Consider the following 26,121-nt stretch of genomic DNA (forward strand, 5'->3'; position numbering starts at 1 on the left):
TGCACACGAGAAAGAATTTGAATGAAAAGCAAGAATAAGAATGTGAACAAAGCTGTATGAAAGAAAAGAATGTGTTTAAGAAATGTGTGTGTGCAGGAGAGAGGTAATTCCAGGAGGGGTGTTTGTGTGAGGAGAGAGTGTGTCTTGTAAGTGTGTGCATGTGCCTGTGTGAGAGGGAGAACTCTTTCATTCTAACATGTTGAGTGACATCAGCAAAGAGGGAGCCAGTAGAAACTTCAGCTGCGAATTTAGGGCGAGGATAAGAGAACTTTTATTGCAACTAAAAACACCCTCACACTTCAGAGTGCAGAGCTGGGAAATGAAAGGAGCAACTCTAGGATTTTACAACAATCACATCCACAGCAACATCAGGAAGGAGAAAAAATTGTGTGAGGCTTTAAAATAGGCAAGAGAAACCAAACCAGGAGCCCACCCCTCAAAGTGTGTGGTTAAAGAGGCTTGTGCAGAAATCTGATGGAGCTGAAGGTATAGATCACCTAGGATTTGGTGACAGGAGTGTGGGATTGTGCTGAGAGATTTGATGAATGTTTAGACCATCAAGAGAGGCTACTTTGGTTTTGCCTGAAGCTTTTGTTCATATTTCTCCTCTTCCAATCAAGAGTTGATTTTTTTTTAAAGGCTGGGGTGAGAGATCAGGAGTACAGTTCAGTACGAAGCCTATCAGCTGGAATTTCTTCCCCTGCCTTTTGTGAAGAATCTATATTTGCACGCTGTTCTCAATCTCCTCTTTCTAACCGTCAGGAGTTTTTAAAGTGAAAGAAAGTTGGTTGTGTGGGGGTGGGTGGGGGAAGTTGAAGGAATCTAGCCTGGAATTTGTTGGTGACAATAGTTTGCAGGATTACTTGGAATTTAAGAATATAGGCAAGAGAGAGAGGCCGGTAACTTCTCTGTGTAATGGTCTCCAGAAGATTGGATGTTTAAAATTTATCTCACCGGGAGTCACCAGAGCTGACGGCTGTACCGACTGTCTGAGCCTGTTTAAAACTTTAAACTGATCAGAGGAAAGACTGAACTCCGGTTTTTTTTTCAGTCTTTGAACTCCCGTTCTCTCTCTCTCTCTCTCTCTCTCTCTCGCACTCTCGCTCTCTCTTCGCCCTCCCTTCCTCCCACCTATTCCTTCTTTTCTTCATCTTCTTTAATGGCTAAATTGAGAGACAGCTTGGCAGGGTTTGTCCTGCTGACTCTGTTAGTTTCTGGAGTTTACATCCATGCATGCCCCAGCCGCTGTATCTGTTCTGGATCCAATGTGGATTGCCATCATTTGGGATTAAAGGCTGTTCCGAGAGGAATACCCAGGAACACCGAGAGACTGTAAGTAAACGCGAGTTATAATAATGGCACGCTTTTTACTCGTTATACACAACTTCCAATATAAAACGTAAAAAAATGTACTTCAGGGAATCTGCATTTAAAATGAATGTTACGACCTTCGCTGTTTTAAATGTCGGGTTTTAAATCACAACGAAACTTGTGTGATAAATATGGTGAATTACTTGTCTTGCCAGGAAGGTAATAAGTTAGAATGGAAGCACAGATTGTGCCGTCTAAACCAGTTGCAACGCTTCCTCTGAGCGATAATTAGAACGTGACTCCACTATAGACCATTTCAAAAAACACGCCTCCTCAGAACGTGTCGTCAAGGACAGGACGAGGAGGAGTATCAATGTTTTAATTAGGGCAAACCCCTGACATAAATGTTCAGTGTTTGATGTTCTTTTGAAACGCCCTGAAGCTGTTGGCAGCCTGGCACGGATGGGCACATGACGTAGACGCGGACAATGCTTTCGCCTTGGGTACTGACAAGTCTAATATATTGACACGTGGAGCATGCTGACCGAGTCTGTTACGGGATACTTCACCTTACTTAGCTTTCTTTCTTAAATAAAGTGCAAATGTTAAAGCCAGACCAAGTCAGAACATTGAGCTCAAAAATGAAGCGCGAGCCGTTCATTACCACCAAACTTGCTTGAAATCCCAGCCGTATAAAGCGTTACACTTTGAGACCGGATGTGCACCATGGAGGGGGGCATTCCAAGCCCCACAGGGCATTGAGTTAGTGGGATCTGCACAGAAACTGGCTTTAGAGGCAGAAGAAGTGTTTGTGGTTATGCTGCAGCCGGACCAAGTATAGTAGGTGATACCCAGAGCGAAAGAAGGATCAAGAGTGGGTTAAAATATCGTGTTTACTCCTTTTCTTGCTTGATGCGCTCAAATCATTGTGCAAAACCAGCTTTGCATAGACCAAGTTATTTATAGTGGAAAGTTTCTGGGTTGTATACATAAGATTCACCATAACAATGAAAGTGGAATCTCCCTACCCACGATAAAAATATCTTCAAAATTGCTGTGATTTCTAGCTCTGTTGAAAGCGTGGGCCAGTGATGCTGATGACTTATTCTTCTCCCAATACCCTGATGACACGGTTTATTCTTTTGAAAGTTAGCCTGAACATTGAGAATTGAGAATCCAGTTCTGCCGTCACCTGCAACTTTTATGCATTGACCTTCCAGCAGGGGCCAGTGACAAATGATCAGCTGCAGCATCTGTACTGAACCCACTCACACTCCAGTTAACCTAAACAAGGGAGGGAACCTCTGACTTTCTGACCCGTAAGATCCAGTTGTGCAATATGCATCGTGTTAACACATTGGAAGATGTACACCAGTGCTGTGCTAACATGTGCTACCCAATCTCGAATACTTACAATACTTAAGAAAACAGTATGCATAAATAAAGTTTTTTTGTGTGTTTCATGTCCATGAATTATTGGTGGGTACTGTGAGTTTCTTTCTGTAGTGAGTTAATAGTGTGTGCTGTGTTATTTTACAGAAAGGTGAATTATTTTTCTCTGCTCTGTAGGCTATTTTACAGTATTGTAAATTATTAGAGGTATAAGTGGGTTAATTTACTGTATGGGAAATCTTAGTCTGTGCTGTGGGCTATTTTAAAAGTTTGTTGAATTATTGGTGTGTGTTATGTTTTATTTTTCAGCATGGCATATTATGTGTGTATGTTATCGATTATCTTACTCTGTGTGAGTTGTTCATGTTTGGTGTGACATAAACTGTATGTAATGGTGATTTACTAATGAATGTTGTGAATTATTTTCCATTGTGTATTATTAGTGTGTGCCTTGGGTTACTTCTCACTGTGAATAGCTAGTATGTGTTGTGGGCTATTTCACATTGTAAATTATTACTGTGTACAGTGAATTATTCTACATTTTGAATTGCTGGTATGTTGTGAATTATTTTCCAGTGTTGTGAATCATCAATGTCTGCCTTGCATTATTTTACATTGTAAATCATGATTGTGTGCTTTGGGTTATATTGTAAACATAGAAGGCAGACAAAACAGCACAGGGACAGGCCCTTGAGCCGAGCTGTACCAATCTCACTAATTCCATCTGCCTGCACATGATCTCCATCCCTCTGCTCCCTGCCTGTTCCTGTGTCTGTATGAATGGCTTTTACACATTGCCTCTCAAATCTCCTTTAAACTTTCCCACATCCACCTTGAATCTATGTCCTCTGGTTTTTTGACATTTCAACCCAGGGAAAAAGACTATATAGTCATAGTCATACTTTATTGATCCCGGGTACCCTATATACCCTACCTATGCCTCTCATAATTTTATCCAGCTTTATCAGGTCTCCCCTTGGCCTCTGACACTTCAGAGAAAACTATCCATGTTTGTCAAACCTCTCGATAAAACAAATATTATTCAATCCAGGAAACAACCCAGTGATCCTCTTCTGCACCTTCTCCAGGGTCTCCACATTTAAATGTGGTAACTGGAATTGCACATATTTCTCCAAAAGTGGCCGAACAAAACTAACACAAATGCAATATGACTTCCCAACTGTTATACTCAATATGAATGTTATACTTAGTTGAGTATATACTTTTATACTCAATATGACTTTCCAACTTTTTTCCCCAATGCCTGGATCAATGACCACAAGCATTAATATTCTTTACTCTGGCCTCAAGGTTCAAGGTTAATTTTATTGTCAAAGTATGCATGTACAGTATAACCGATATTTGTCTTCTCCAGATAGCCATGAAATACTTCTTGGACACTATATTATTTGTGTGTGCAGTGAATGAATTTTGAAACAAAATAATATGTGCAATGGGACATTTTACACAGCTGTGAGATATTAGGGAATGCTGTGGGTTATTTTCCATATTGAATTTTTAGTGTGTGCTGTGAATTATTTTACACTGAATTAACACTGTATTGTGGATTATTTTGCATGGTGAATTATAATTTAGTTGTGAATCTAGTGTAAAGTCTTTGGAGTGTGATATGGGTTTCTTTAAGCTATTGTGAATTGTTGATATTGTGCAGTGGCATTATTTTTGATTGTGTTGAATCATTATAAGGGAGCTAGGAGGGCACCTTAAGAACTTCAGCAATGATTATCTTGCAAGAAAGTTTCTGTCATTGCTGTGGATCTGGAGCCGAGTTAATGGCGATAAAAGAAATGGATTAAGTGTAAAGCAATCCATTTTCTTCTCTGAGGTCCCTAATACTTGGAATGGCATGGATTATAGAGAGATTTTGTGGTCTCTTGCTTGCAGAATGACATAATATATGGTTGCCTTTGTTAGAATTGGGAATGTTACCATGAAGTCTTGTAATGAAACATAGTGTTGGTTTTGACAATATAATGTTCCAAGCATTTTGTTGCAATTTTCCATTTGTGAATTATGAGAGTTGTTATGGATTGTTTTTCAATGCAGTGAATTTTTAATGTGTGCAATTGTTAGCTTTTCATTGCAGTGAGGGGTCTGTGTGTGTGTATGTACAGTAGTTCTCCATGTATCGGTCACTGAACTGAGCATCAGTGTGCATGGTTTTTTTTCACTTTTCTGGTGATTTGTTAACATGACCTCTGGATTACTTTACATTCTAGTAAACATTTATATGTGGCATGATGATTTTCCATTGTGTATTATAGGTATGCATGGTGTTTCTTTCAGATGCATTATTAGAGCATGTAATGGTTTATTTTTACAGTGTACAAGCAAGTGTTGTGTACAATTTCACTGTTACTGTTTATTAGCACGTTCTATGATTTATTTTTCAATGCTGTGAGTTATTAGCATTGTGCTTTATTTTCCATTATCAATGTATGCTTTGTGTTGTTTTCCATTCTATTTTGGGGTGACACAGTAGCATTGTGGTTAGCACAAAGGTTTACAGTACAGGTAACCTGGGTTCATATCCCAGCACTGCCTGTAAAGAGTTTGTAATTTCTCCCCGTGACTACGTGGGTTTCCTCTGGGTAGTCCAGCTTCTTCCCACAGTCCAAAGACATACTGGTTGGTAGTTTAATTGGTCATTGTAAATTGTCCCATGATTAGGCTAAGATTAAATAGGGGGTTGTTGGGCAGTGTGGCTCGAAGGGCCTGAAGGCCTTATTCTGCACTGTATCCCAAAAAAACAATCTTTGAGTCATTTGTACATACCTGGAGTTATTTTACATTATTAAGAAAGATAAATTCAATGCTTTTAAGTGTAAGCATTTTTTATAATGGAAACAATGTAACAGCTAATTTCTACAGCAGCTCTAAGGAAGTGTGCAGACAAGTTTTAGGGGGTTTTCTTTCTTGGATTAATATTGCTCAGGACAGGAAAGAACTTGCTTTCTGTTTTCCAATATACAAGGGGTGATTGATAAGTTCATGGCCTAAGGTAGAAGGAGATGAGTTATTAACTTCAAACTTTCTGCATAATCATTCAGAGTTGACCTGCATGTTCATGTAACGAGAGCTGTATAACTCATCTCCTTCTACCTTAGGCCAAAAACTTATCAATCACCCCTGCTGTGCACACTTTCTGGAGGTCCAAGATCCGTATGCTCCACGACCGCTGGACAAAGGGTGTAAATGTAAGAGGGGACTATGTTGAAAAATAAATGTGCTAGGTTTTCTAAAATTGACTCCTTCTCCACCGCTTTATTTTCCAGCTTGCTCCTGCCCCACCGAACTTGTTCCTGTATACCTCGACACGGTTTAATCCCCCCTTGTTCAATCCCTTCCTACCTATGTTCGTGACACTTCTCACACTCTTAAACTTTTCGATGATTTTAAGTTCCCTGGCCCCCACCGCTTTATTTTCACCATGGACGTCCAGTCCCTATATACTTCCATCCCCCATCAGGAAGGTCTCAAAGCTCTCTCCTTCTTTTTGGATTCCAGACCTAATCAGTTCCCCTCTATCACCACTCTGCTCTGTCTAGTGGAATTAGTCCTTACTCTTAATAATTTCTCCTTTGGCTCCTCCCACTTCCTCCAAACTAAAGGTGTAGCTATGACCACCTGCATGGGTCCAAGCTATGCCTGCCTTTTTGTTGGCTTTGTGGAACAATCTATGTTCTGTGCCTATTCTGGTATCTGTCCCCCACTTTTCCTTCACTACATCGACAACTGCATTGGCGCTGCTTCCTGCACGCATGCTGAGCTCGTTGACTTTATTAACTTTGCCTCCAACTTTCACCCTGCCCTCAAGTTTACCTGGTCCATTTCCGACACCTCCCTCCCCTTTCTAGATCTTTCTGTCTCTGTCTCTGGAGACAGCTTATCCACTGATGTCTACTATAAGCCTACTGACTCTCACAGCTACCCGGACTATTCCTCTTCTCATCCTGTCTCTTGCAAAAATGCCATCCCCTTCTCGCAATTCCTCCGTCTCTGCCGCATCTGCTCTCAGGATGAGGCTTTTCATTCCAGGACGAGGGAGATGTCCTCCTTTTTTAAAGAAAGGGGCTTCCCTTCCTCCACTATCAACTCTGCTCTCTGCTCCCCATTTCACGTACATCTGCTCTCACTCCATCCTCCCGCCACCCCACTAGGAATAGGGTTCCCCTGGTCCTCACCTATCACCCCACTAGCCTCCGGGTCCAACATATTATTCTCCGTAACTTCCGACACCTCCAGCGGGATCCCACAACTAAGCACATCTTTCCCTCCCTTGTCCATTCGCCCCCCCCCCCATCCCTCCCCATTGATCTCCCTCCTGGCACTTATCCTTGTAAGCGGAACAAGTGCTACACATGCCCTTACACTTCCTCCCTTACCACCATTCGGGGCCCCAGACAGTCCTTCCAGGTGAGGCGACACTTCACCTGTGAGTTGGCTGGGGTGATATACTGCGTCCAGTGCTCCCGATGTGGCCTTCTATATATATTGGCGAGACCCGACACAGACTGGGAGATCGTTTTGCTGAACACCTACGCTCTGTCCGCCAGAGAAAGCAGGATCTCCCGGTGGCCACACATCTTAATTCCACATCCCATTCCCATTCTGACATGTCTATCCACGGCCTCCTCTACTGTAAAGATGAAGCCACACTCAGGTTGGAGGAACAACACCTTATATTCCGTCTGGGTAGCCTACAACCTGATGGCATGAACATTGACTTCTCTAACTTCCGGTAATGCCCCACCTCCCCCTCGATTATTTATTTTTATACACACATTCTTTCTCTCACTCTCCTTTTTCTCCCTCTGTCCCTCTGACTATACCTCTTCCCCATCCTCTCGGTCCCCCCCTTTTTCCTTCTCCCTGGGCCTCCTGTCCCATGATCCTCTCGTATCTCTTTTGCCGATCACCTGTCCAGCTCTTGGCTCCATCCCTCCCCCTCCTGTCTTCTCCTATCATTTTGGATCTCCCCCTCCCCCTCCCCCTCCCACTTTCAAATCTCTTACTAGCTCTTCCTTCAGTTAGTCCTGACGAAGGGTCCCGGCCTGAAACGTCAACTGTACCTCTTCCTAGAGATGACTTCAGGTCACGAACTTATCAATCACCCCTTGTAATATCTCAGGCCTTCAATATCCACCCGAGAGATGAAACAGTCTGATTTACAGCACACATGACAGTGTACCATTCTCATGCTTTGCCTGTTTATGTGATGGAGGCTCAATACTAGAACATGAAGCAATTATCTTCTGTCTGAGATGGAGGAGTGCTGTCATTCAGTCAGAGTAGATAAGGCATGAAGAAAAGGTTGGAATCTCAGTTTCAGGCACTCTGTGTTTGGCCTTGTATTCTGTTGTCTGTCTGATGGCTTAGTCCAATGTGTCCCTTTCAGTGGTTGGGATGAAGTTATCTCCAAAAACAGTCAAGCTCACCTGTAGGACAGAGGCACCTGGAGTCTATACTCATACTAATGTCAGAGTTATGTTTTTATGACAATAGTGGCAAGAACAAAATCCATTTTTTTCTGTAAAATGATGGTTGGCTGCTGATAATGCCATGGAGAGGGCAGAAACTCCAACCCCTTATGCATAGTGTTCTTTGGTATCAGAGGCCCGTATTCCGATTAGGACACTGAATGTACAAATGCCTAATGCACTTGCACTGCATTCCAGAGTGTGCTGTTTTTCACATGGACATTAAGCCATTGATATTAAACAGCCTGTGTAAAATAATACACACAGGAAAAGTACTACAAGTGCATTAAACATCTGTTCATGAGGTTTGCCAGTTGGAATTTCTACCTCATGTTACTTAAATGGGAAACCCTTTGCAGAAACAGGTAAATGACTTCTTATCAGAAATATACTTTCATGAACTGCCGGTCCAAAGCTTGTGATAAAATTGATGGGTTTTGCCTGTAGATAATTTTTATTGGTATCTGCACAGCTCCAACCATTACTGCAAACTTCACAAATTACTAGGTATTGGAGGCTGGCCATTATTTTCACCTCAGGGAGGGGTGTAGGTAGATACAGTACAAGATAGAAAGCCTTGTTCTTCAACAGTTTGTTGCTGTAACTCAGTTAAGATAGTTAATTTAATTTAGCTTAGTTTAATTGAGATATTTATAGGCTTGAGGATATTGTGGATTGCTAATAAATTTTATATCTAGCTTTCTATCTATGAAGTTCTTTTCTCTGAGAGTTTTATATCCATTACATGATAGAGTGCAAACAGTGTGGTTTTACAGCTAGGCAGTGAGCGAAAGCAGCGGAATGTCCCGTTTCAGTTTTATATGAAGAAAGGCTCCCAGTAAATTCTTCTTCTTCTGGCACGTTAGCCAAATTCATAATTTAGTCAAAAATACCAGCTGGGGATTTTCCAAAAGAGTTATTTTTCAGTCACTATTTCTGAAAGCTTCATTTTGGTTTGAAGTGATTATCTGTTATGATCTGTGTCTCTTTGAAGGATCTTGGAAACATTTGTGCATTGCTAGTAGTTAATATTGTATATTTCACAAATGCATTTTGCATTATTTGTAGCTCATTTCTAGTGCCAGAAGCTTTTTTGCTAACCAATCCTTGGAAATGTTTTAAAGTCATGGTAGTGTAGTGGTTAATGTAATGCTATGAGGGGTGATAGATAAGTTTGTGGCCTAAGGTAGAAGGAGTCAATTTTAGAAAACCTAGCACATTTATTTTCCCTGCATTTACACACTTAGTCCAGCAGTCGTGGAGCATACGGATCCCTTTTTTGTAGAAGTCGGCATCTTGGACCTCCAGAAAGTGGTCCACAGCAGGGGTGATTGATAAGTTAGTGGCCTAGGGTAGGAGGAGATGAGGAGAAACTTCAAGCTTTCTGCATTTTCACTCAAAGAGTTGAACTGCACGTACATGTAACAAGAGCTGTATAACTCATCTCCTTCTACCTTAGGCCACGAACGTATCAATCACCCCTGCTGTGGACCACTTCTGCAAAGAAGGGATCCGTATGCTAAACGACCTCTGGACCTAGTGTGTACATGTAGGAGGGGACTATGTTGAAAAATATATGTGCTAGGTTTTCTAAAATTGACTCCTCCTACCTTAGGCCACGAACTTATCAATCACCCCTCGTGTTACAGCACTAATGAGCCAGGTTCAGTTCTGCTGTTGTCTGTGACGAGTTTGTACGTTCTGCCCATGACCACGCAGGCTTTGTTTGGATATTCAACACAGCCCAAGGATGTACAGGTTTGTAGGTTAATTGGGTGGTATGGGGTCATTGTTTCAGAAGGGTCTGTTACTGTGCAGAATCTATAAATAAAAAAAAGAACAAAGTAAAGGTGTGGGAAAAAAATCATACTGTCAGTTGATTTACCTTATCCAGAGTCTGCTCAAGACCGCCAGTCTTTTTCAGCCTCCAACCTGATGGTAGAAGCATCAATTTCTCCTTCTGGTAAAAATGATCTACCCCCCCTCCCCGCCCCCGCCGTCCCGTTCCCCATTCTTACCATTTATCTCATCTCACCCATCTATCACGTCCCCTTGATGCCCCTCCTCCTTTCCTTTCTCCTATGATCCCCTCTTCTCTCCCATCAGATTCCTTCTTCTCTAATCTCAGACCCTTCCCTCTCACCCGGCTTCACCTACCACCTTCCAGCTAGCCTCTTTCCTCCCCTGACCTTTTTATTCTGGCATCCTAAGGAAGGGTCTCTGCCAGAAACGTTGACTGTTTATTCATTTCCATAGATGCTGCTTGACCTGTTAGTGCCTCTAGTGTTTTGTGTGTGAATCTTTCCAGATTCCGTGTAAGTCATTTGTAATGGGAATGGATCTCCCAAGCTCGGTTGTTTTACCGTACTTAAGGCTTCCTGCCACAGTGTCTTTACAGCACCCAACTCCATCATGTTAAAAGAAACCCCTGACTTGATATTTTCGTTCTGATGTTGTGAAGAGCTGGGACTGCAAATAAGTAAGGGAAGTAATGTCATGGGAGTGTAGAGATATCGTATAAAAAACCAAAATCGGGGATTAAAGGGGCAGTAGTGGTTGGATAGAATGTGCATTCCTAGTTTGGATTGAGGGTATATTCTTCAATTTTCACAAATTTGGAGACATATTACAGTGTTCCATCAAAAAAATTGTTGGTAGAACTCAATAGGTCAAGCACTGTCTCTGGGAGGAAATGAAGTTTCAATGTTCTGGTTCAAAACACCACACCAGGACTGTGTAACCTTCATTGTGGTCCGTGATCTCCTGTAACTATGGCGGAGTAAATTGATTTCTTACTTTGATCCCGAAGTCTTCTTACACTGACCACAATTGTAGGTGAGTGATGGTAATTGGCATTGGTCTATTATTGTCACATCTACTGCGAAACATTGAAAAACCATCAATTCAGATCATTTCAGAACACAAGTATATCACAGTAGTACAAAGGTAGAACAATTGCAGAATGCAAAATTTAGTGTCTCAGGTCCAGTGATTTCAGGTAGACAATAGGCTGCAAGAACCTTGATGAGGTAGATCATGAACATTCTGAATTTAGGGGATATGTGATAAAACAACCTGAGACATCAAAGTAAATGTCCAGCATAATGATATAATAACTATTAACTATTAATAAAGATTAAATATCAAATAACTTGGTTTCAGTTGTTTTTATTTCCAGAGGATTGAGCAGCTCCGCCATCACGCTTTAAAAAATATATTGATGAGTTCCACATATTAATTAGCTTACATTGTCAGTGGTGGGGAAGCCTGATCATGTGATGTGTATCGTGTGGTCTAGACAGGGTGTGTGATTAATAAGACTTTACACACTATTCACTGAGCGTTTGGAATTTTCTGACTGCATATCAGCATGACTTTTTATGTAAATACTCTGTCCACTTAGAGTGTTAATGTCTGGAGAATGTCCTTCTGCATTGTTACGTATAGAAATGTAACAATATTCTATCAACCTGACATGTCTCTTTAAGGTTAGCATCCAGTTACTCACTAGGAGAATCTAAGAAATTTTATTAGAGCAATAGGGTCATAGTCATAGAACACTACAGCACAAAAACAAGCCCTTTGGCCCATCTAGTCCGTGCCAAACTAATAATCTGCCTGCATCCAGACCAAAGCCCTCCATACCTCTCCCATTCATGTACTTACCCAAATTTCTCTTAAATGTTGAAATCAAGCCTGCACCCACCACTTCCACTGGCAGCTCATCCCACACTCACACTGCCCTCTGAGTGAAGATGTTTCCCCTTAAATATTTCACCTTTCCTCCTTTACACATGACCTCTAGTTCAAGTCTCACCTAACCTCATTGGAAAAGCCTACTTGCTTTTACCTTATCTAAACCCCTCATAACTTTGTATACCTCGATCAAATCTCCACTCATTCTTCTATGCTCCTGGAAATAAATTCCTAACCTATTCAACCTTTCCCTATAACGCAGGACCTCAAGTCCTGGCAACATCTTTGTAAATTTTCTCTGTAGTCTTTCAATCTTATTGACTTCTTTCTTGCTGGTAGGTGACCAAAAATACACAAACTACTCCAAAATAGGCCTCTCATAAGTATTACGCAAACACGAGAAAATCTGCAGATGCTGGAAATTCAAGCAACATTGATTTCTCTAACTTCCATTAATGCCCCTCTTCCCCTTCTTACCCCATCCCTAATTTTTATTTTATTTATTTTTTCTCTCTCTGTTCCTCTCACAATAACTCCTTGCCTGTTCTCCATCTTCCTCTGGTGCTCCCCTCCCCCTTCTTTCTTCCAAGGCTTTTCGTCCCATGATACTCCCCCTTCTCCAGCCTTGTATCCCTTTTGCCAATCAACTTCCCAGCTCTTAGCTCCATCCCTCCCCCTCCTGTCTTCTCCTATCATTTCAGGTCTCCCCCCCACCCACTTTCAAATCTCTTACTATCTCTTTTTTCTGTTAGTCCCGACGAAGGATCTCGACCCAAAATGTCAACTGTACTTCTTCCTCTAGATGCTACCTGTCCTGCTGCATTCCACCAGCATTTTGTGTGTGTTGCTCTCCTAAGTATTATACAGCTTCAACATGACATCCCAACTCCTGCCCTCAATACTTTGATTTATGAAGGCCAATGTGCCAAAAGCTTTCTTTGGTATCTATCTACCTGTGATACCACTTTCAAGGAATTATGGATCTGTATTCCCAGATTCCCAGATTTGTCTGTTCTACCACAGTCCTCAGTGCCCTACCACTCACTGTGTTAGTCCTACCCTGGTTTGTCCTCCCACATTAAATTCCATCTGCCTTTTTTCAGCCCATTTTCCAGTTGGTTTAGATCCCTCTGCAAGCCATGACAGCCCAAATCTTGGTGTCATTTGAAAATTTGCTGATCCAGTTTATCACATTATCATCTAGATCATTGATATACATAGATGACAAGCAACAGTGGACCCAGCACCGATCACTGTGGCACACCACTAATCATAGGCCTCCAGTCAGAGAGGCAAGTGTCTACTACCACACTCTGGTTCTCCAGTGAAGCCAATGTCTAATCCAATTTACTACCTCATCTTAAATACCAAGCAACTGAAACTTCTTGAACAATCTCCCATGCAGAATCTTGTCAAAGGCCTTGTTAAAGTCTATATAGTTTATATCCACTGCCTTGCTTCATCAACTTTCCTGGTAACTTCCTCAAAAAAATCTGTAAGATTGGTTAGACATGACTTACCAAGCACAAAGCGATGTTGACTATGCCTAACGAGCCCCTGTCTATCCAAATACTTAAATATACGGACCCTTAGAAAACCTTCCAATAATTTACTCATTACTGACGTCAGGCCCAGCAGCCTATAATTCCCTAACTTATTCTTGGAGCCTTTCTTAAAAAATGGAAGAACATTAGCTATCTTGCAACCATTTGGCACCTCACCCGTGGCTAAAAAGTTTTCCATCTCTCTGCTAGGGCCCCTGCAATTTCTACACTAGCCTCTCACAGGGTCCTAGAGAACACCTTGTCAAGTTCTGAGGATTTATCCACTCTAATTTGCTTCAGACAACAAACACCTCCTCCTCTGTAATTTGTATATAGTCCATAACCTCAATGTTGCTTTGCCTTACTTCTATTTACTCTGCGACCATCTCCCAAGTAAATACAGAGGCAAAAACTCATTTTACGACCTCCCCCATCTCTTTCAGCTCCATTTATAGATGTATGTTTTGATCTTACAAAGGACCAGTTTTGTCCCTTGCTATCTTCTTGCTTTTAATATTTCTGTAGAAGCCCTTGGGATTCTCTTTCACCTTGTCTGTTAGAGTAACCTCATGCCTTCTTTTAGCCCTCCTGATTTCCTTCTTAATCCTTTCTTGCATTTGTTATACTCCTCAAGTACCTCATTTGCTCCTTCCTGCCTATACCTGCTATGCACCTCCTCCTTTTTCTTAACTAGGGCCTCAATATCTCTAGAAAACCAAAGTTCACGGAACCTGTTATCCTTGCTTTTTATTCTGACAGGAACATATAAACTCTGTACTCTCAGAATCTCACTTTTGAAAGCCTCATACTTAACAAGTGCACCTTTGCCAAAAAACAATCTGTCCCAGCTACACTTTCCAGATCCTTTCTGATACCATCAAAATTAGCCTTTAATTTAGACCATATCCTTCTCCATAATTATTTAAAATTAATTATGTAATGATCACTAGATGTAAAGTGTTCTTCTACTCAAACTTCTCTCACCAGCTCTGTCTCATTCCCTAATAGGAGATCTAGTATCACACTCTCTGTAGCTGGAACCTCTATTACCGATTAAGGAATTCTTTTTCAGAACACATTTGACAAACTCTATCCCATCCAGCCCTTTTACAGTATGGGAGTCCCAGTGACGATGTGGAAAGTTAAAATCTTGCAACAGTCTGTGATCTCTCTACAAATTTGCTCTTCTAAATCCCACAGACTGTTGGTGGTCTATAATATAATCCCATTAATGTGGTCATCTCTTTCTTATTTCTCAGTTCCAGTCATATAGCCTCAGTAGACAAGCCCTCCAGTCTATTCTGTCTAAGCACTGCCGTGACATTTTCCCTGATTAATAGTACCACCCCTCCCTCTTTAACACTTTAACCCATCCCATTCTATCACATCTCATACAATAGAATCCTGGAACGAAGAGCTGCCACTCCTGCACCTCCCGAAACCAAGTCTGTCTAATGGCTACAATATCATAATTTCATGTGCTGATCCATACCCTAAGCTCATTTGCCTTTCCTACTATACTCCTTGCATTGAATCAATTCAGAACCTTAGTTCCAGCGTGCGCAATCTTTCAATTCCTGACTTTGCATGTAGGCTTAAGAACATTTTTCCTCACAGCCACCCTGCTATCTGCTTGGGCACACTGCTTTCCATCCCCTGCAGTTCTAGTTTATACTCCCCCTTGCAGCACGAGCAAACTTTTTCACAAGTATATTAGTCCCCAATCAGTTCAGGTGCAAACAATCCCTTCTGTACATGTCCCACCTTCCTGGGAAGAGAGCAAGATGATCCAAAAATCTGAAGCTCTCCCTCCTGCTCCATCTCCTTAGCCATATTTTAAACTGTATAATCTTCATATTTCTGGCTTCACTAGCAGATGGCATGGGTAATAATCCTGAGATCTCAACCCTGGTGGTCCTGTCCTATGGAGCACCTAACTCTCTGAACTCAATTTGCAGGACCTCATCACCCTTACAACCCATGTTATTGGTACTCATGTGGACCATGACCTCTGGCTGCTCACCCTCCCAATTAACAATGCTGTGGACTTGATCGGAGATGTCATTGACCCTGGTACCCAGGAGGCAACATACCATCCAGGAATCTTGTTCTCATCCACAAAACTTCTTGTCTGTTCACCTAACCATTTAATCCTCAATTACTACAGTTCTTCTCTTCTCACCCCCTTCCCTTCTGAGCCACAGAGCCAGACTCAGAGCCAGGGACATGCCCGCTGTGGCTTTCCTCTTCTAGGTCATCCTCCAACAGTATCCAAAGTGATATACCTGTGATGTCCTGGGAAAGGTTCCACCGCTAATGTAATGGTTTCTCTGTAGCAGTAGTGTGTTTGGGTTATGACTAGAGATAATGGGGGCTTTGGAATGTGCGGCATCCCATGATAGGAGTGGTTTTCTTTCCTGTGTGCCCGAGAGCGAGGGATTTGCGGGCTTTTGGTTCGGGAGAAGATGGAGAGAGAAGATGTCAGAACGGGGAAGTCGTAGACTGCAGGACGGGGCGGACGTGGAATGGGGTCAGGAGTCGATGACGCCCGGGGGAAATCGATGGAGGACGAACTGATGGGAAAACCATCAGCTCCAATGTGCACATTGGACTGTTTCATTAAAATGGTCCCTTTTTTTGTTTTCTTTACTAACCTCATAGTCAAATTAAGAATTATAAAGCTCAAACATGATGAAATCTGCAGATGCTGGAAATTCAAGCAACACACAAAAAATGTTTGTGGAACGCAGCAGGCCAGAGAGCATCCATAGGAAGAAGCACAGTCGACGTTTGGGGCTGAGACCCTTCATCAGGACTAACTGAAAGAAGAGATAGTAAGAGATTTGAAAGTGAGAGGGGGAGGGGGAGATCCAAAATGATAGGAGAAGACGGGAGGGGGACGGATAAAGCTAAGAGCTGGAAAGTTGATTGGCAAAGGGGATACAAGGCTGGTGAAGGGAGAGGATCATGGGATGGGAGGCCTATGGAGAAAGAAAAGGGGAGGGGAGAACCAAAGGAAAATGGAGAGCAGGCAAGGAGTTATTGTGAGAGGGACAGACAGAGAAAAAAATAGAGAGGAAAAAAAGGGAGAAAATAATAAATAGATAGATAGATAGATAGATAGATAGATAAATAAGGATGGGGTAAGAACGGGAGGAGAGGCATTAACAGAAGTTAGAGAAGTCAATGCTCATGCCATCAGGTTCGAGGCTACCCAGACGGAATATAAGGTGTTGTTCTTTCAACCTGAGTGTGGCTTCATCTTGACAGTAGAGGAGGCCGTGGATAGACATATCAGAATAGGAATGGGACGTGGAATTAAAATGTGTGGCCACTGGGAGATCCTGCTTTCTCTGACGGAGAGACCGTAGGAGTTCAGCGAAACAGTCTCTCAGTCTGCGTCGGGTCTCACCAATATATAGAAGGCTGCACCGGGAGCACCGGATGCAGTATATCACACATAATAAAGCTCAATCATTTAATTACATATTGTGTACTGTTTGTTATTTCGTGGTACTGATTTGTAGCGGGGGAACACATCACACAGCATCCACCCAAACAAGACTTTTCAAGTTTGCCCAAGCCGGAGGCTGTCTCCTCCTGGATTAACACAGCATGGCTGAACCTGAGAGTTACATACCTATTATTGAGGGAACAACCACAGTAGTCTGCACTGGCTGCCTATCTCCTTTCCCCTCCTGACAGTCACTCAGGTATCGGTGCCCTGCACCTTGGATCTGACTACCTTCCTGTATGTCCAATTGATCAATCCGTCAGGCTCCCGAATGATCCGGAGTTCATCCTGTTCCAGCTCCAACTCCTTAACATGGTCTGAAAGAAGCTGCAGCTGGATGCACTTCTTACAGGTGTAGTCGTCAGGGACACTGGAGGTCTCCCTGCCTTCCCACATCCTGAAAGAGGAGTATTCCACTATCTTGCTTGGCATCCCCACTGCTCTCACTGTGCAACAAGAAAGAAAGAAAACTAAATGAAAAAAAGAATCTACCTACAGCCTCCACCTCTCCTTGCTGAAGCCTCTATGAGCCAAAGCCAGAACTCCCCACTCTAATACTGACCCACTCCCATAATGACCACTCCACTTTAACCTAACTTCTTTTTATCGGCCCTTGCCAGGTACTTAATTGTGCAAAATCCAACATCTTCTCAGGAACTATGGCACAAATAATGTCCCGACTCCCCCTACTCACTTCTTTTGAAATCTCTCTCCCACTATGCAATCCATTGTCTCAACAAGAACTGTGACACGTAGATCGAGAAAATAATTTGAGTAAATTAGAGATCGGGAAATAGGTTTCCATTTCAGACAGCATATCAGAAGATTATTACTTTTTTTATTTATTCATTTTTCAGGATCCGGGCATTTGAGGAGCTGGCTGAGGGTGGCTGTAGATGCACTGAAAGTACTCCCACGGTGCTGTTTGGTAGACAATCTCAGGATATAAATCCAGGAGTAGCGATATAGTTCCAAGTTGGAGTGGAATGACTCGGAGGGAAACCTGCTGCTGCTGCTGTTCGTATGCACCGGACACCCCTGTCCTTGGTAACAGAGCTCATGGAGTTGGGGGGTGCTGTTGGAGTAGCCCAGTTAAATAACTGCAGGATGTAGATGTGCCAGCCACGCTGCAGCCTTCATGTACTGCTACAGAAAAATTGTATATTTAAATCAGTGGATCGAGTACCAGTCAAATAGTTGGCTATATTCTACATGAAGTAGGGCTTTCTGAGAGCTGTTAGAGCAGCAGTCCTCCAGGCAGTCAGACAGCATTCTATCATTCTTCTGACTGGTGGAAAGATTTCGGATTGTCTGGAGGTGAGTTGTACACCACAGTACACCCAGCTTAGTCATAGTCATAGTCATACTTTATTGATCCCGGGGGAAATTGGTTTTCGTTACAGTTGCACCATAAATAATTAAATAGTAATAAAACCATAAATAGTTAAATAGTAATATGTAAATTATGCCAGGAAATAAGTCCAGGACCAGCCTATTGGCTCAGGGTGTCTGACCCTCCAAGGGAGGAGTTGTAAAGTTTGATGGCCACAGGCAGGAATGACTTCCTATGATGCTCTGTGTTGCATCTCGGTGGGATGAGTCTCTGGCTGAATGTACTCCTGTGCCCAACCAGTACATTATGTAGTGGATGGGAGACATTGTCCAAGATGGCATGCAACTTGGACAGCATCCTCTTTTCAGACACCACCGTCAGAGATTCTAGTTCCATTCCCACAACATCACTGGCCTTACAAATGAGTTTGATGATTCTGTTGGTGTCTGCTTTCCTCAGCCTGTTGCCCCAGCACACAACAGCAAACATGATTGCACTGGCCACCACAGACTCGTAAAACATCCTCAGCATCGTCCGGCAGATGTTAAAGCTTCAGACCTGTTCTAGTGAGTGCAGTATTTATATGGCTGGTATTGTTCAATGGTAATCCTAATCATTTTAATGGGGTGTCAAATGACATTAATGCCATTGAATACCTGGGTTAGCTGGTTGTAATCCCTCTTGTGTAGCAAATTGGAAATGTGATAGTTGACATGCTTTGCAATGTTATGTGGGTCTTTAGTCAGAAGATTTTTAAGTACAATATATCAACAAATTATTTTGTTTGAAGTTCTGAATTTTGAGATCATGATGCTTTATTTGGTATAAATCTCTGGACGTTATCTGTTCCCATTATCACTGCTTCATTATTTCAAACACCTCTATCTGACTGCCTGCTAACCTCTTTGACTTTGAATCAAAATAGCTCAGATGTTTTGTGCAAATTAGAAAATGAGAATGGGGCTTAAAAAGGCTGCAGGCAGCTGGTTTGGAGAGGTAACACCTCTGTGATTTCTGACCTAACTGCGCTCAGAGCAAAAAAAATTGGAAAGGAGAGTTTAATTCCACCGCAGTGCATCCATCGTTCGCAGAATTAACAAAAACAGAATCCAAACTGCAAGGCTAAAAACACTCCAGTGGTGAGGCCAAGAGCAGGAGCAGGCTTGTGCAGGTGGACGTAGTTCAGTGGCAAAGGTTGATATTTGCACTGGCCAGCAGCCAGTCCTTAGCTTTTAATGAAACACTTTATGACAGGTCCATTCAACTGTAAGCCCAAAGAGGGCCAAAAGGCAAACTCAGACTCTTCGTAAGCTACGTGATTAGGCACTGCACTTGGCTTTGCATTTTCCAGCTGATTCATTAGAGCCATGTTTCATGTGGTTGTTGAATGGGCAATGAATTGATGTGAGCTATAATAATGAATTGGGAAGTTTGAAAGAAAGATGTAGCTTCAAAATATTTGAAATTCTGATAAATGGCCAATATGCAAAGATTCATATCAGAGAGTTCAGATCAGAGTACAATTAAACTGAGGGGGTACTGAAGAATATGCATGTTGGCATTTAAGAAGTTGTGCCAGAGAGTGGTTGAAGGTAGATCCCATTTTGTCAACTCACTTCGAGGAAAAAGCCTCTTGCCATTACTTTGAACTCCACCTGTCATGTTGAGCAAATGGTGGACCGCCTCCTGAGGTTTATACACCAGATGTTAAGTATCTTTGTGACTGCTGTCAGCTTTGCATTTCACCCCAGTCCTTGTCAAATACAGACTTTACCACCTGTAGATTATGTAAGGAGAAAGTAAGGTGGATTTCTGCTCTGGACTATGATTAAAACTTGGGATGAATATGAACATCTGGTACAGATCTGAAATTGCTTAGCATGTCAGGCATCACTGAGTGACCTCCCAATCCTCCTTTTCCCTCCCCCAAGGTTAGAGTTCACTTATGATGGATGGATGGTCATGCGTAAGATACTCAAAAACTTTCTGGCAATGACATATTAATATCACCGGAGGAAAAGGTACAGCTGCATTCTTGCTCTGATGAATGGTAAAATTTATTGAAACCCCTTGTGTCTGAGTGATACGTATCTCTTGAAGTTCTGTAAGCCTAAGAGACAACTAAACTAAATTACTGAACTTCATCAATTTAGATTTTTAATGGGTCACTGTCCAAACTGCATGTGTTCTTACAAGAGACCTGCTCTCACTCTTTTTGAAGTCTGAATTCTGAGAGTTTTAAAGAGCTCCAGTCTGTGGGTTTGGCCATGGCCCAAGTTAAGACAGTACATAATTTTACAAGTGTAATTGTATATGTCCAGCACATCGCAATCGGAGTTTGTTAACATATTAGAACCTTCTTATGTAAGCTATCCTGATAGGCCATGACATCTGATATAACAAACATTGCTTATGGCTTTCTCATTAATAGACAATATAAAATAATATACTCAAGAGATAAGTCTTCAAGTATATTCAGACCCTGAACTGGGGTTGCTTTCCTCCTAAACTGAATTCTGAAAACATAAGTAAGCTGAGGGACCCTTCACTCTGTTCAGTACTAAATCATGAAGATAACATCTTCACTTGTATTTATATCCCTATTAGATCTCCACTTAGAGTAACTAGTAATTTGCTGCTAAATGTACTCCCCTAGATTATTTGCTGCTAAATTTACTCCCACAGATTGGCAAAGAATAATGCAGATAACCACTACAGCACTTCCTGGGGGGTCAATGCTAACCAATAGCTTGTGTCCACATGACCCTATTGTCTCAAATTGATATTATTATTTGGATTTTTATATCTATCTGGATTTTGTCTTAATCTTTATCAGGTCATTGACTTTGACATCCTATGTACTCATTTCCAAGGCTTCTTAACATAGTTCAATATAGTACTCGTATGCTGAGACATTTAACATGCACGATAGTGTAATACTCCTCCTATGTGCAGACACACCCACACTCCCCCACCCCGCCCCACCACAACTTAACTACAATCAAATTAGGAGGCCAATGCACAAGGACCCTCAAACCCTCAATATTATAAGGGGGCACAAAAAGGGAAGAATTTTCTGTTTCACATGTGTATGTGCTTTTAGCTGAATATTGGGTGTCTTGTGTATCTGTTTATTCCCACTTTCTGTATGTCTCTGCATACACCTCTAGAATGTACCAATTAGCTCAATATGACATAGGTGGAAAGTTAAGGACTCGTGTATGTAACCATCCCAATAAAATACACTGTCCTAGAGAGAGGCAGAATCAGGCTGATTATCACTGGCATATTTTGTGAAATGTGTTGTTTTGTGACAGCAGTACAGTGCAAGGCATAAAAGTCCACCCCAAGTTACAATGAAAATAAATAAATAAAAGCAAGATTGACAAGGACAATAGTGAATTAATGTTCATGGTTTCATGCATAGAGTTCAAGGCAACTACCAACTGCCCATTTATAGTAACCCTACATTAATCACACATGTTGCTCTCCCCACTTTCTGATCGACTCCCACTGGATTCCACCACTCAGCTACAGACTAGGAACAATTTATGCGCCCAATCCACATCTTTGAGATTTGGAAGGAAAGCAGAGCACCCGGTAGGGTCACAGGAAGAATGTGCAAACTCCAGACAGACAGCACCAAAGCCAGGACTGAACCCAGGTCACTGACATCGTGTGGCAACAGCACTACGTGCCTCACTGCACCCATCGCACCTGTGCCCGGCACCTCCACACCACTGGTATTTATCGTGCTACAATATACCACTCATCACTCTGCATGTCTCAGTGTAATGGATGCTGTTGCTGGTATTGAACACATGTCCCACTGTAACATGCATTTCACTATAGCGTATGCCCTTTTGTGACATCTCTTTGTTATTCAATGATGCAGTCTACTGAAACTGGAGGCATTAATGGATTTCACAGGATGTTTAAAACATTGAGACAGGTGAATGAAACTGGACTGAAAAATTTAATAACCAAAAAAAAAGAGACTTTAACCTATTTCTAGTAGGGTCAGTGAAGGAAGGAATACTGGGAGAGATATGTTTGTACTTTGAAATGTTATGTACCTTATGTGCGTTAATGCGATAAGTCTGTTAGCATCACTGTAAATGGAGAGTGAGAGTGAGGGATTAAGAGAAGTGTGCTGTAAGCGAGGGTGAGGGAGAGGAGGGTGTTGGAGGCAGAGGGTGCTGAGAGGAAGAGGTGATGGGAGGAAATGATGAGTAGGAACGGATATGAAGCTGAGGTGAGAGCGACTGAGAAAAAGGTTGAAAGATGTCAAAGCTAGGTGGAAGGGGGTCTGAGGGATGCAGAGAGACCAAGGGAGGCAGGTAGTGAAGGAGAGTATGGTGGTTGAGAGAGGAGGGATAAGGAAAAGAGCATTAGTGTTCAGGTATAACGCTGTTTGTTTATTGATTGAGATACAGTGCAGAATAGGCCCTTCCGGCCTTAGAGCTGCTTCTGTAAAGCATTGTGCTAACCACTAGGCTACTGTGCCGTGCCATGCAGTGCGCGCGCTAGTTTGGAAGAAACTAGATTTGAGCAACAGAATTCATCTCCAATTATCTCAGGCATCTTTGATCTCTCTGTCAGCTGGAGTTCAGTAGATATGTCATATTATAAGAATTGAATCACAGACATCTTCCAATGCTCAAAACTGGAGTGAAAGCACCTCAACCTGAGGGTGTGCCAGGGCAGAACAAAGGGGATGTAATCCAGGATTAGAGTGTTAAAAGCTTCAGAATTCGTGTAGCCTAGAGAAGAGGATTAGTAACAAGCTATAATTTCATGTGTGCTTTGCATCTTCACTAGTCGACTTCATTTGGAGTAGCCACAGGCTCTATATGTAGAATAATTCAAACTTCAGATTGAAGATGGAAGGGAACACAGATAACAGATGAGTGACAGTGTTATCTGTGCCACAGCAATACGTGGAAACACACACGCAGGCCATTGCTATTCAGCTGCTACCCGAGTTCCCCTTCTTTCCTTTGGAACACAATAAAGAATTGAGTCACCTTCAGACTCTATGGTGCAGTGTTTTCTCACTGGGACAATTTTTGGTTTTGTTCATTTCAGTCTTTGCTAGCCAGCTGAGAGTACTAGTAATCAGTGAGACGTTTAATTTCATTTTTGATACATAGCCAGTTAGATTGTTTAAGGACACAATTATGTAATCTGACGTCTATGGCTGTGGTGTGAGAAAAAATGAGTAGTGATTACTTTGAGGTTTAATGAGAATTGTGTTCCCATCTTCTAGAACTCTGAGATTGGCTCACTTCTTAGAGATTGTACATAACCCCATTAAGCAAATATTTTATAAAATAGATTACCTCAGGAATGAATGTGGGAGGCCTCAGGCAATACAATCCAATGTTGGGATCCATTGATCTCATTTTTCTTTGTCTCAAAGAAACAGATCAGGGATCAGATTTTATTAATGTATTTATTAAGGCTTTTCTGGATATGAGTTACTAGGATTTCACTGTCTGACTGAGCTTTGTAAATTGAAATGGTTAGTCAGTAGGTTTTCATGCAAGACTGAGCCTGACGCCTTGAAATTTGGAACTTGTTATTTAACTATTTTTAAAAAGGCCTGGAAAGGTAATGGAAATGGAGCCTCTGTTTCTGAGGAGGTTTGTGAGACAGTTTGGCCTCATGTACTTGCTACTGAGTCAGTGAGGGTGGAAATCAAGGAGGAAGGGAGCAAGAGAGACTCTGAAGAACAGACTGGGAGGCAGATTTTGGAAAAGTGCAAAAATAACAGTTGTGTCAAGTGTGTCTTCAACTTCCCTCATATTGATTGCACCCCCTTAGTGCAAAAGGGTTCGGAGGGGCAGAATTTGTTAAGTGTATCCAGGAGGGATTCAATATGTGAACAGGCCAGTTAGGCACCACAAACGTGCAGGCCATCTAGCCACAATATGTGGGCAGGCCAACTAGAGGACGTGTTCTACTAGATCTAGTACTAGGTAATGAAGCTGGTCAGGTGACAGAGGTCTCAGTGGGTGGGCAATTTGGAAACTGACCACAAATACCTGACCTTTAGCATAGCCTTAGACAGGGAGAGAAGCAGATAGTATGAGGTGGTATTTAATTGGGAGTGGGCAAAACATGATGCTATTAGGCAGAAACTTGGAAATAGATGTTCTCAGGGAAATGTGCAACAGAAATGAGGAGGTTGTGTAGGGAGCACTTGTAGGGAATGGGGTTCTCGATAGGTTTGTCCCATTGAGGCAGGGAAAGGATAGTAGGGTGAATGTTGACAAGGGATGTGGAACATCTAGTCAAGAGGAAGAGTAAAGTATACTTAATGTTTAGGAAGCAAGGCTCAGACAGGGCTCTAGAGAGTTACAAGTTAGCCGTAATGCATACTTTGCTCCAGTATTCACCAGTGAGAGGGATCTTGAAGTTTACAAGGACAGCGTAAAGCAGTCTTATATATTAGACCATGGTGACATTAAAAAGAAGGATGTGTTAGAAATTTAGAAAAGCTTTAAGATAGCCAAGTCCCCAGTGCTGGACTGGATATACCCCAGCGAAGAAAAAGATTGTTGTGTCTTTAGAAATGCTCTTTAAGTCCTCACTGGCCACAGGAGTGGAACCAGATGATTGAAAGATGGTCAGTATTACCCCTTTGTTCAAGAAAAGTAATAAGGATGATCCTGGGAATTATAGCCCAGTCAGTCTTACTGCAGTGGTGAAAAAAAAGTATTGGAGAGGATTCTTAGAGGTGGGATTTATGTGGATTTGGAGAAGGCTAGGCTTACTAGGGATAGTCAGCACGGCTTTGTGAGGGGCAGGTCGTGCCTCACAAGCCTGATTGAATTCTTCGTGGTGCAACTAAAGAAGGTGATGAAGGAAAAACAGTGGATGTGGTGTATATGGACTTTGGTACAGTGTTCAACAAGGTTCCCCATGGTAGACTCATTCAGAAAGTCAGGAGGCATTGGATCCAGGGCAATGTGGATTCAGAATTGGATTGCTCACAGAAAGCAGATGGTAGCAGTAGAAGGAAAGTATTCAGCCTAGAGATCAGGGACCAGTGGTGTTCCATGGAGATCTGTTCTGTGAATTCTGCACTTTGTGATTTTTATATATGACTTGGATGGGGAAGTGGAAGAGTGAGTTGGTAAGTTTGCAGATGACACAAAGAATCAGAATCAGGTTTATTATCACTGGCATGTGTCATGAAATTTGTTAACTTCGCAGCAGCAGTTCAATGCAATAATTAATATAGAAGAAGAAAAAAATAAAATAATAATAAATACATAAATAAATCAATTACAGTATACGTATATTGAATAGATTAAAAATGTGCCAAAAAAAAAGAAATAATATATATATTAAAAAAGTGAGGTAGTGTTCTGGGGTTCAATGTCCATTTAGGAATCGGATAGCAGAGGGTAAGAAGCTGTTCCTGAATCACTGAGTTTGTGCCTTCAGGCTTCTGTACCTCCTACCTAGGTAACAGTGAGAAAAGGGCATGTGTTGGGTGCTGAGGGTCTTTAATAAATAAGGGAGACTCCGCTCCCTAAAGATGTCCTGAGTACTTTGTAGACAAATATCCAAGATAGAGCAAACTAAATTTACAACCCTCTGCAGCTTCTTTCAGTCCTGTGCAGTAGCCCACCCGCCCCCGTACCAGACAGTGATGCAGTCTGTCAGAATACTCTCCACAGTACAACTATAGAAGTTTTTGAGTGTATTTGTTGACATGCCAAATCGCTTCAAACTCCTAATAAAGTATTTTCGCTGTCTTGCCTTCTTTGTAAATGCATTGATATGTTGGGACCAGGGTTAGGTCCTCAGAGATCTTGA

At 42.0% G+C, this 26,121-nt stretch overlaps 1 protein-coding gene across 1 annotated transcript in view; it reads left to right on the forward strand.

Annotated features, from left to right (window-relative positions):
* Window positions 1-320: 320 nt before the first annotated feature.
* Window positions 321-26,121, forward strand: part of LOC134349406 (slit homolog 3 protein-like) — a 674,478-nt gene continuing 648,677 nt past the window's right edge. The window contains exon 1 of the mRNA XM_063053662.1: window positions 321-1,332. Within this exon, the coding sequence (XP_062909732.1) occupies window positions 1,160-1,332 (173 nt within the window). The 5' untranslated portion in view covers window positions 321-1,159. The remainder of the gene's footprint in view (window positions 1,333-26,121) is intronic.

The sequence above is a fragment of the Mobula hypostoma genome, chromosome 7, assembly GCF_963921235.1.
Source record: "Mobula hypostoma chromosome 7, sMobHyp1.1, whole genome shotgun sequence".
Taxonomy (NCBI): domain Eukaryota; kingdom Metazoa; phylum Chordata; class Chondrichthyes; order Myliobatiformes; family Myliobatidae; genus Mobula; species Mobula hypostoma.